Source organism: Amblyomma americanum, chromosome 10 (assembly GCF_052857255.1).
Source record: "Amblyomma americanum isolate KBUSLIRL-KWMA chromosome 10, ASM5285725v1, whole genome shotgun sequence".
In the NCBI taxonomy this organism is placed as follows: domain Eukaryota; kingdom Metazoa; phylum Arthropoda; class Arachnida; order Ixodida; family Ixodidae; genus Amblyomma; species Amblyomma americanum.
Genome location: NC_135506.1, coordinates 52,487,711 through 52,499,854, shown reverse-complemented (window position 1 = coordinate 52,499,854; position 12,144 = coordinate 52,487,711). Strand labels below are relative to the sequence as shown.

The window sequence follows — 12,144 nt, the reverse complement described above, 5'->3', positions numbered from 1 at the left end:
ATAGGGGCTTACGCTTGGCTTTAAATTTTACAGGTAACCTTGGCGACAGCAGGTAAGAGATTGAAATTGGCTCTGAATTTCAACTACGCTACGCATTTCAATGGCACTTTTCTTTTAAGACACGCTTTCGGCAACGTTTGAAGCATTGGGGGTGCTGAGTAAGTGAGCGGCTTCGAAGAGTTTGGTTGATCAGTACAAACGCTAGCCACGTGCTGCAGGCATTTACAAAAGCGCTCCCTTGTGGACAGCCATAACTCACGCCGTTCTACTGTGTGCACCCGGCGCAAGCATGGTGGAAGTGGCACACTCTTAACAGAAACGAGTAATAAAAACTCACAAGACGGTTACGACTGTGTAACGTGATGTTCAGCGATAGCTGTCTAGGCGTTTGGTTTTGGGGATGTATTCCTGGCGCACTGGCGTAGAGGTCAAGTCATGCACCCCTGCAATGGCAGGCGGCTGTCCCGAACTAAGCCACCCGTAGGCTTACAACGACTAGCGTTGACCGGCGCAACTAGTGGGTTCTAGCGCACCCACCGGTTACGCAGACGGTGATGAGAAAGCCAGGTACGGGTGCCTAACGGCTATCGCTGTAAAAGGGAGTAAGCTTTCCTATAGGCTTCAGCCTTTTATAAAAGGGAGTGCGTAGGAGGACATTTTACTCCCATGTCGGCACATGAGTGCTTAGAGTGTAGTTCCACGTGTGCGTAACAGTCGGAACACCCATATGCCCAGCAGCAAATATGCGGACGTCCAGATTAAAAGGTCTACATTCATTCCTTTCATCGCAAGTTTGCGAGGGCCTCATTGTGCGGTTAAGAGAAGAGCGCTTCGATCAACTGTTGAACAAATGGACCCCCACCCTCTGTCCGGCTGTCTTAGGCGCTTGGGTAAGATCTTCACTCTGTCCTTCCCTATTTATGTCGTTCCCTTTTTCCCTAACATGGGGAACCATTATAAAGACGTGCTGCTCCGGGCCACCTGTCCATCCTTCCCCACGTTAAATCTTTCTTTCTCTTATGCCTCAAGCAATAAACGTCTGAGATCATGGTAACGAAAATAAACTTCCAGGCTTTTCTCCACACACTGGAGTTAAGTGAAAGTACTTTGGTGCATCCTGAAGTACCTCTTTCCGCCCTGCATTGTCCGCGTGGGTGACCCACGCCCTGGATAACACTATCGCCCACGGGTTGAATGCGTCAGTTTTCGTGCTAAAAATTCGATGGTTATAGAATCTGCCTCTAAGGAAAGCCCATGAAGAGCTATAGTTAACAAAAAATGTAACAGCTTCAGAGGCGGTCGGAAAGCGCAGCCTAATAGGATGTTGCAAAAAAATAAAATAAAACTCACCTTCTTCACCCTATTCCCGCACTCGCTTCCCTCAACACCAGGTACATGCAAGACGGTGAGCCTAACGAAACAAGCGCAGAGATTCTTCTCGAAGAAGACATACGTGGACAGCTGGGGCTTGACGAGGAGTTACAGCTACTGGAAGGAAGGGAGAAACCGCACCGGAGAGTAAGAGCCACAGCAGGCTGTCTTTTAATCCTTTTAGTAGCTTAAATAGGTCGACGAATTGTCAGATGCAAACACTGCAGTCATGGCTCAAAACTCAGGCATGCTCTACATGTCAGGAGCACCAGAAGTTCCTAGAAATCGTGCCAGAAAGTTCATTTGAAATAATAAGCGACTACTGAACCGGAGTTCCAGGGTTCGAACCTGACCGCGGCGGCTGCGTTTTTATGGGGGAAAAACGCTAAGGCGCCCGTGTCAGTGCACGTTAAAGATCCCCAGGTGGTCGAAAATTTTCAATTCAATTCAATTCAATTCTTTTATTTTTCCAGAAATAAAGGATCCTGGAAAGGGTCAAGAGCTAAAAGCTGTCTCGACAGCTTGACTAGGCCCATGACCCCTTCTACAAGGCAGTAGTGGTTTACAGCAACAGGTAGTGTCCATAATAATTAACATCAATTAAGAAATGCAAAGAACAATGAGTTATACAATAGCAGAAATGCAATTTAATTATTACCTAAACAGCATATGATTTCAAAAATGTGTCTACAAAAACTGTACTTATAGTTTTGAACACAGCACAATACCAACAAGAGAAGTTAAGCAGACAGAAATATAAAGAAAAATAGAATACATACATGTTCTTGAAAAACAGCACTTGCAAATGAAAACGTAAACACGCATAGTCATTCATTCTTTGAATCGAAAAAACATTCTCGGATCTTTTACGCCACAACTCATCACACATTTATGCTCATTTAGAATAAATGGCAGATTATGCTGTAGTGACTGAAATTTATAATTATTTCGAAATTTCGGGCGCACCCAGACATCATCATTACGCGTGGATAGTGTAACATGTCTTCTTTTTAGAGATCCTAGATTCATTAAAAAATCCTGAAAAGCTACAGTGGAAAAGTAAAATGACCGGAGCAGGCGATATGGATACATATATTCAGCACTAATGACGTTGTAGCTTATAAAAGCACTTCGCGTGGGAGACAGGTAATCAAGGTTTGCAATATGTCGCATGATTCTTTCTTCTTTTACTCCCTCCTTTAATCCTTCCCTTACGGTGCGGTTCAGGTGTCCAACGATATATGAGACAGATACTGCGCCATTTCATTTTCCCCAAAACCAATTATTATTATTATTATTAATAAATAATAAGCGCTCATTGAATGAAACAACTTTTTATTCTACATGGCGCGGGCGTATGAGAGTAGGTTTTAATGTATTTTAATGCATTAGCATAAGAGGTCCCAGTTCAGGAAAAATACCAGTCGGCTGTGTTCTCCGAAGCTTCCTCCTGCCACGGTTGACAAGTGGCGAAACGATGAGAGGGAAATCCCCCTTTCTTTTTTGAGTGAAGTGAACGGACAGGCAAAGTGAGAGAGGGAAGATGAAGAGAGGGAGGAGGCGACGGGTGACGGAGGCTTTTAATAATTGTTTTCCTCACTTACTCGCTACACAAGGAGAACACATAAGCACATATAAGAAAACCCAGATAGCATACGCCTAATGCTTACGCATTTCCTTCGCATCAGTCGCATTGATCGTCTACACATTTTTAATACGCTAGCGCTAATACCTCTACTGACTGATTTCTCCGCACAATCTGTCTGGCGACGTGGGTTGATCGGTCGCCACTGTCTGTCTGGCGACGCGGCAACCTGGGACTTCCAGGGATCTATCAATGTAAAGAAGAAAATGACAGATTCCTCATATATGGACATTGACCCATTAACGTAATCGAGTCATAAGCTTAAGGCAGAAATTAAGTGCCCCCCCCCCCCCCCGTTTTAGTGCGTCAGCACTAAAGCCCGACTCATCGATTTCATCAACCTTTGTCTGAAGCCTTTTGGACCTTGAAAACCAAAGTGCTAGCATACCTAATTCGCATTTGGCTTAACCACGCTGAATCGCCCATTGTTTTTATTATTTGAAGTTATATAAATATATTTATTGAAGTAAATTGCTGAGAGGTTGTTAAAAAAGAAAAGCATCGTTTTACACTTCTGAAATAAAAATTTTCCGAAGGTTTCTTTCTCCATCGGGACGAAGAAATGAGACCGAAAGCGGCACCTCTATCAACAGCTGTATGCTTCTATGCTACCCGTTACTGACAATGTAATCTTCGAAATATTGTTTTCTTGTAATACAGAGACTAACTTAATTTACCCTGATCCACTTTTCCAGAATCAATTACACTTTTGAATTATTTTTGAATCGACCCTCAAGATAAGCGCTTGCTGGCTGTGTTAGTCTTGTTGCTTTATTTAAAACTTCAAATTAAGTCGACCTATATAGCACCCTGCGCTTTTTTTTTTATAGGACAGTGCTTGTGCAACAGGGTAAAAAGCTTTTGTGTGTTCAAATTTTTATTAACTTCTGCAAAACAAAGCTATCTTTAGCATTAGTAACCAAATTAGTAATGATCGCATAATTTTGAATTAACCGAGTCGTTCGTGGCATTCGTCGACAGGTACCCAATCAGAGGCAAGGTGGATAACTATCAGTGCATCGGAAATAAAAGTGTAGGAATAAAAGGCGATCTCGTCCGTGCGCACTGGGTAATGAGGGACGCTTTGCAGAGTCCTTTTCGCCTTCATGTGACCCTCACTGTTCCCGTGACACCGAGCCAAGGTATGAAACCGTTCACCCTCTCCTTTGACCTAAACAACAAGACGAGAATAACGGCACAGCACTCGAGGCGAAACCTTACCAGGGCTGAACCCCGTGCGATTCACAGAATTCTCAAGAATAGGGTGAGTTTTTTGAGTCGCCTTAGCTATGCCTAAATATTATCATTGTTGTAAGCACAAGCGAGGCGTATACAGCCGATCACATGACATCTCTCGCTTAGACTAGAGACTTTTAAGAGCTGAGACAGTCACTGCGTTTACTTTTAGTCTCAGCGACTGCCTAATGTTAGTGCGATGCACGTATTTGCATGGCATGGAAGCCAAAGGTTGGCTATGGTTAGTATACTAATTACGCCACAGCGTAAACATCTTAGCCAAACTGAGCGGTCCTTCACAATTCGAGTAGCGATACGCGTGGGCATGAGTCACGCTCGTAACCACGCTTCCTAGTTTCTTCTTTTTTACTTGTTTTCACAGTTTATTGAAGGAACATCGGCGCACTTAATGAATATGGGTTTGAGCGTGTTTTGCTTTTCATTTACGAGCTCAAGAATTGCAATGACTTTTTTTTTGCTTACCGATAGGCTCCTTGTCTATAAAATACTCAGCTTGCCTTCAGTTTCAAGGAAAAATTATTCGGTGACAGACGTGTAACGCACATGCATCCACAAGTATTGGGATTACCAATTTTTTACACCGAGCATAAAAATGAAAGTGTGATATAATTATCGTTGCCTATTGTTTGCTGTTTGAGAGGAAACTGGAATTTTCCTGTAACACGCGATTTTTTGTTTGCTTGTTTTCAGACCTGCAACTTCGCCTTCAGGGTGACCTTCGACGGTTGGTTCGCGTACCACATAAATCGGTCGATAGGAGACGATGATCCTTACTACGTGTCGGCTGTCGTCGGCGATTTAGAAAATAAGGCTATAGGATTGATCCGAAACGAAGACAAGTTGACCTACACGATTAGAGGTGAATACACAGAAGTGTACCAGACACAGGCTGTGAGGGGTCCGGAGAGAGCAGTCTGAACTCACAAGAGTGAATACCAATTCAGTGAGCTGCGCTCTAAAGAATTTATAATAAAAGCTTAAAATGGCGATACAATTCATCCCTCAGAAATGGTGTCTTCATTCAACGGGTGTTGATCCCAGAGAGATAGAAAGAAAAAGAGAAGAGGTAGGGAGCTCAACCAGGATGGTGTTCCGGTTGGCACCCTGCACTGGGGGAGGGGGATGAGAGAATGTTCAATGGAAAGACGGAAAGGGTGAGGAGCACAATCGCACTCTGTCACACAAGCATGTAGCTCTCAGATAACTAAATAGTGCTTTGTAAGCTTTGAGGGACGTCGAATGCTGTGGCCACAGTCCAGGGATCTTATCCACCGTCAAAAGGCGAGGATCAAGGCGGTCCAGATCACAGCATAGCACGTCTTTCGGTGCTAAATGCAGGGTACTCATTCAGTACATGTGCGACGGCATCTTCAAGAACCCCAGGTGGTCGAAATTTCCAGACATTTACTATGGTGTCCCTCATAAATAATAATAATAATAATTGGTTTTTTGGAAAAAGGAAATGGCGCAGTATCTGTCTCATATATCTTTGGACACCTGAACCGCGCCGTAAGGGAAGGGATAAAGGAGGGAGTGAAAGAAGAAAGGAAGAATAGGTGCCGTAGTGGAGGGCTCCGGAATAATTTTGACCACCTGGGGATCTTTAACGTGCACTGACATCGCACAGCACACGGGCGCCTTAGCGTTTTTCCTCCATAAAAACGCAGCCGCCGTAAAACGAAAATTGGTTTTTGGGGAAAGGAAATGGCGCCGTGTCTGTCTCACATATCGGCCGACGCCAGAACCGCGTCGTAAGGGAAGGGATATAGGAGGGAGTGAACGAAGAAAGGAAGAGGTGCCGTAGTGGAGGGCTCTGGTATAATTTCGACCACCTGGCGATATTTAACGTGCACTGACATCGGACAGCACACGGGCGCCTTTGCGATTCGCCTCCATCGAAACGCGGCCGCCGCGGTCGAGTTCGAACCCAGGAACTCCATATCAGTAGCCGAGCGCTCTAACCACTCAGCAACAACGGCGGGTGCGTCCCTCACAGCCTGAGCCTGTGTTGCTTTGGGGCGTTAAGTCCCCATAAACAATAAACATCCACATGTGTCACAGGCAGGGCAACACCAAACCGGAGACGGCACTACAATGGTACTTCTCGTCGTGAGAGAGACAAAGGAATTTTAATGAGATGAAATGAGGAGAAGTGGCGGTATGTTAAGAGGAAGACGGAAGTGTGGTCCGCTGTCCAATGAACTGCGGTGAGGGTTTGAAAACTGGTCCGTGTTCCACAAACCAAGTGTGTGCTCCCTCGCCAGCGTGCGAGGCCTAGCCCCTGCGTCAATCCTCGATACAGGACTAGTGGCATAAAGTCAGTCGTTGCGGGAATCCTGTGCAGTAACTGGTCACGAGGCGTGTGTTTGAGTGTGGGAGTGATGAGGGTAGACGTGCGTCCTCCTTGCGACTGTGCGTCCATTACGGTGACGTGAGGCCGTTCATCCATCCACATAAGGCCGGCGTCCGGCGTTACAGGCGCAGCGAAGGAGATAACCGAGAGGGAGAGAGTGTGGAAGAGGGAGAGTGGGAGAGCGCTGATGACGTCGGCAGCGACGACGATATGATTTCGCTGAACATCGCCCATACAGCTAGCGCTATAAAACCCGGGGCTGTTCTGTGGAGGTTTACCGGCAGGAGGCGCCGCCTATAGGAGCTGCGTAGGAAGCCAGTGGCGACGGCCTGAGCCCATTTTTTACAGGGCTATCCGGTTTAGTCTAGCTCCCTCGGGTTGGCGTAGTCGTGAGTGTTAGAGGTGTACTGCTAGCAGGCACCGCTACTGCGTGATCATCCCGTGCATGCAGTCTTCGCATCGTTTTACCTCCGTCATCAACGAGTGTGGTGTGCGGTCGCAGCTAGACGCCTCGAAAGGCCTTTCGGTACATTCTATTAGATCTCCCTCAGAAGTATCGATCCTTTTTCTCCAGTCGCATTTGCTGGCGACTTGAACGTCGACATCAAAAGAGCAAGCAATTTGGCGTCGAAATGGCATCACGAGACGTCACACTGGAAACAACACAGTCGACAACATGAAGAAATCTGGAGTTTAATAGGCAGAAAACACACACACACACACACACACACACACACACACACACACACACACACACACACACACACACACACACACACACACACACACACACACACACACACACACACACACACGCGCGCACGCACGCACACGCACACACACACACGCACGCACACACACACACGCACGCACGCACGCACATATATATATACCACCCATGTATGCCGGGTGTTTCACCTAAGGTGCTCTGCAATTTTTAAAAAGCAGGATTTTTTAGTTAGAAGAGTGCCTTTCTTCGTCAAAGCTTTGGAAGCGGGATATCGCACCAGAATATTGCTGAGACGTGCTAACTAGTAGGCTGGGTAACCTATATTAATTATTTAACTCTCTAGCTATTACTGTTAGTCTAAAGCCGTCGAGTATACGATAACTATCGAGTGAGGGAAACAGCCACTGTTAAACTTGTTAAAAGTAGTGCGTTAGGACGCCAATGGCGACCGGACGTGATTTCAACCCTACAGGCGCAAGCTGCCGGAAAAGGGAGCAGAGAAGCGAAGGCTTTAAGTGCCCTTCACCCCACATCGATTTTAGCGTTGTGCAGTGGAGGCCCATGCAGCCAATGTGCCTACAGGTCACGTGGGCCACGAAGCTTCCCCATGTAGTCCATGGGGCCCAAATACAGTATGTTGCCTGTAGATCGCACGACCCGCCTGAGGGTAACAGAGTGGATTCCCAGAGGAAGCAAACGCAGCAGAGACTGTCCGAGAATCAGGTGGGGCAATCGAACAATCTACTAGAGGCTTGAAAGCCAGCTGGTATAAAGACTATGCGTGCAAATCGACTTACGTGTCGCTGCCGATCACCCTCGTGGGCCACAGTTCTTTAAACGTTCCAGTTACTAAAGAAAGAAGCGCCAGCGCTGCCTATAGATATTTCCGTCGGGCGAGGATATGTCACAACGCCTCCTCTCTGGGCGGTTGCAAAACGGTTCCGCCTCCACCACGCTATAGCGCCAAATGCACTCAACAGCCCAGCGAGCAACGTGGCGACACCCACGCACGCAGTCCTCAATGTAGAAGTCTGTAAAGGTGGGCAGTCAAGTACGCGTAGTGAAATCCGCGCCCTAAAACCTCCATTTTTTGTTTTCAGCACCTCCGACAGCCTAATGCCAATGTCACACGCGCCTTGGCAATCAGCTATACATTCCAAGCCTCGAGCCTTTAAGAATGCCGGATTTTCTAGCGCGGCTATGAAACTACTATCATCATCGTGATTTTGATCTCGGGCACGTGCTGAGAACGTGCTAGGGGCGGCAGCAGCAGAAGTTGAAGAAGTGTCTGGCAGAGAAGAAGACGTCTTCGGCTGCAGCAGCGGTAGCAGTGGAAGATAGACCGGTGGACATGTCGTTCACCAAAGAGGACGAGCTGGGCGACTCGCAGGTGGCGGAGCTGCGCGACCTGTTCTTCAAGTTCGACACGGACCGCTCGGGCACGGTGGCCTTCGAGCACGTCGACGAGATCCTGCGCACCGCCGCGCGCGTCATCACCGACCCGGAGTTCAAGAAGCTCGTCAAGAGCACCGTGCCCGCGGACCTCGAGAAGAAGGTCAGTTCCGGCGGGATCACTTGCGCACTCTTCGTTCGGATGCAGGGTTTCATATGTGCGATCAAGCGTACAAGTAACGAAGCGTGCTTTTGTTTTTGAGCTAATGGTTCGGTTTTCTTGGCGCAAAGGTGCAAGAGCCAGTGGGACAGAGGAGTCAGTGACCTCAGTCATCCTCCTTGACTCTCTTGGAAAATCATCCAGATACTTGTCTAGATCGCGCGCAGAATTCGCTGCGTAGTACGCTGGCAACAAAATAGAAGACGACAAAGGAAAAAGAAATAAATTACTCATTTTAGCTGAACACGCAATTCTTGTATTTTGTCCGCGCCGTCTGCGCTGCAGAAAGTTACTCGATCGCCTGCAGTTGCAAAAGTGAGGCTTCCGTGAGCTTTTGCACCTTAACTCTGCTCTGGACCCCTTAGATTCCTGTAAGAACAACTTGAGGTACAAGCCTCACTCATGGTTTATTTCAGACAGCCATCTGTCAATTCGGTGCCACGTGTCTTGACCACGGCGACGCGCAGCAATTTTGCTCTGTATGTTTATTGAATGTTGTTGCCCTCCAGTGGAGGTAGTCAGGATGATGATGATGGTGATGATAAGTGTGGGGGCATCTGCGAAGTTACTGCTGCCTGACCTTGAAAACAGTCAGGACGACAAAGGGCCAACAGAAACGAAATACAGAGCGGATGAAGCAGCGACGAAGGTCATCAGCACCCCCCCCCCCCCCCCCCCCGGAGTGCGTGGTTCGAGTGCTGCTGCAAAGCGTATGTAATGGCTCTCTCAAAATGATCTGTGCCAAGTACGCGAATTTTGGCTTGAAAGTACGTCGCAGGCCGTGCATCTTAAACTGGACACACACACGCGCAGGTGCAGTTCCCCGAGTTCGTGGACATGGTGTCGAAGCACACGCGCGCCTTCAACCCGGCGTCGGACCTACACGACGCGTTCCGCGTGTTCGACCGCGACGGCCACGGCTTCATCACGACGGCCGAGCTGCGTCACGTGGTCACCACGCTGGGCGAGCGCATGACCGAGGAGGAGGCCGACGAGCTCATCCGAGAGGCGGATGCCAACAACGAGGGACACGTCGACTACGAGGAGTTCATCAAGACCATCTCCAAGCCGCTGTACGCACGACTCGCAGTTTTCTGAACAGCAGCGTAATAGACCGAGTCAGCCATAATCAATTAATTTATAATAATTGGTTTTGGGGGAAAGGAAATGGCGCAGTATGTGTCTCATATATCGTTGGACACCTGAACCGCGCCGTGAGGGAAAGGATAAGGGAGGGAGTGAGAGAGGAAAGGAAGAATTAAGGAGGTGCCGTAGTGGAGGGCTCCGGAATAATTCCGACCACCTGGGGATCTTTAACGTGCACTGACATCGCACGGCACACGGGCGCCTTAGCGTTTTTCCTCCATAAAAACGCAGCCGCCGCGGTCGGGTTCGAACCCGGGAACTCCGGATCAGTAGTCGAGCGCCCTAACCACTGAGCCACTGCGGCGGGTTGGCCCCGGTGTTCTTTTCGTTTTTTAGTCTTGTACATCGTATCCATCTCCTAACTGCAATATTTATATCCTAAGTTTTAATCCTTTCTATCAGTAATCATCTCACTTTTTGCATTTAATTGCTCTGACACCATAAAACCCGAAATTCATTCATTAGAGAGCTTTAGCCGTACCTTACGGTAAACACGGCAAATACGGCAACTTCTACCGTACGGCAAACGTTGGCTAGGCAAGCCTGGCTGCGGTAACAACGGCAACGCGTTGCTGTATTTCCCGTACGGCTGTCCGGCTACGTTAAAGATCTCTGTTCATTCGCTCATACGCAGACCTCCAGGTGAATACGGCGTACCACCGAAGAAGAAGGAGGCCCCGCCAGCGGCCGAGGTTCCGCAGGAAGCGGAGAGCGCGACCACGCCCACGTCTGCCGTCCCGGCCGAGGCGCCCCCACCAGGCGAGGTCCAGGCGCCGGCGGCGGCTGCCGAGACGAGCGAGAAATCGGGACCGACGTCGGCACCCGCGGAGTCGTCCGAGCGGCCCAGCGAAGGGGCCGCGGCAGAGTCGGGACAGGGATCGAAGTCCTCCGGGAAGGGGTCCGGGTCGGGATCTGGAAAGGGCTCCGGAGCCGGCTCTGGAAAAGGGTCCGGAGGCGGATCTGGAAAAGGGTCCGGAGCCGGATCCGGAAAGGGGTCCGGAGCCGGATCTGGAAAAGGGTCCGGGTCGGGATCCGCTAGTGCGTCTAGAAAGTCATCCGGAAAGGGCTCAGGAGGCGGGTCAGACAGCAGCCCGGGCGGTTCTGCGGGCCCAGCCGGCTCCGCGGGCCCGGCTGGCACCGCAGGCCCTCCCGTCGAGGTGGTCGCCCCCGACCCTCCAGCTGAGAAGACCAGCGGCAAGATCGAGAAGAGATGAATCGAATGCATCCAGGTTGGTGGACAGGTGGTGTCTGTCGGGCTAATTGCGTTACACGGCTGAGCCCGAAGTTGAAGGTTGGATATCTGGCTACTGTATCCGCATTACGGCAGGATCGAGACGCGAAGGCACTTAATTATACACTTCGGCTTGCACTCGTAAGCAACTGGGCATGTGTGCAACATGCAAATGTGATGCCAGAAACATGATCCGCGCTTCTCCCATCCCGCGGGATCTGCGACACCTCACGGGTTTTAAATACGAATGCCTGGCAAGTGCCACTGACACCCCCCGATTTCACCTCGGCGTTATTTCGTATATTATGCTGACAACACAGTTGTTGACAACACTTTTTTTATCTCCACTTATTTCAAACACTCACTTTCTTTTATTTAATATACGGATCTCTAGCACAGTTATGTAAAGTTCTGGCATTAAACTGTTGCTGTAAAACGGAGGACGAACAATGAATTATTTCTGACTCTTGCATTATGACAATTCGATTCTTACTTTTTTTGTAAATGCTGCAGGTCCGTGTGAAGACAGCGTCCTGTAAGGGCTGGCACAGGGCTGCCGAGAACAGTAAATCACATGTGTTTTCCTGAGGTCGCCATCTGCGGCCGTCGGTGCGACCTCCAGCGGACAGAGACTCAGGGGTGCAGTGTCCTCGAAAAATAAAATGAATGCGTCAACTTAGTCTAGTTTTGATTGTCGTTGTAGTCGGATACAACTCACAAATGATCGAGTCTACAAATATCCTTCAAATGATGCGCTGTAACCAATAACGTCGACCCGTCCTCGTCACGTCTCTGCCAA

At 48.8% G+C, this 12,144-nt stretch overlaps 1 protein-coding gene across 1 annotated transcript; it reads left to right on the top strand.

Annotated features, from left to right (window-relative positions):
* The first annotated feature begins 8,626 nt into the window (after positions 1-8,626).
* Positions 8,627-12,010, top strand: LOC144106915 (uncharacterized). Its single transcript, XM_077639874.1, has 4 exons — positions 8,627-8,911; positions 9,782-10,041; positions 10,749-11,343; positions 11,859-12,010. The coding sequence occupies exons 1-3, from the start codon at positions 8,708-8,710 to the stop codon at positions 11,326-11,328; spliced, it is 1,044 nt and encodes a 347-aa protein (XP_077496000.1). The 5' UTR covers positions 8,627-8,707; the 3' UTR covers positions 11,329-11,343; positions 11,859-12,010.
* Positions 12,011-12,144: the final 134 nt, after the last annotated feature.

Coding starts and splice junctions, on each gene's coding strand:
- LOC144106915 (XM_077639874.1), top strand. CDS start 8,708: ATGTCGTTCACCAAAGAGGACGAGCTGGGCGACTCGCAGGTGGCGGAG. Junction 8,912..9,781: donor CCGCGGACCTCGAGAAGAAG/GTCAGTTCCGGC, acceptor ACACACGCGCAG/GTGCAGTTCCCCGAGTTCGT. Junction 10,042..10,748: donor AAGACCATCTCCAAGCCGCT/GTACGCACGACT, acceptor GCTCATACGCAG/ACCTCCAGGTGAATACGGCG.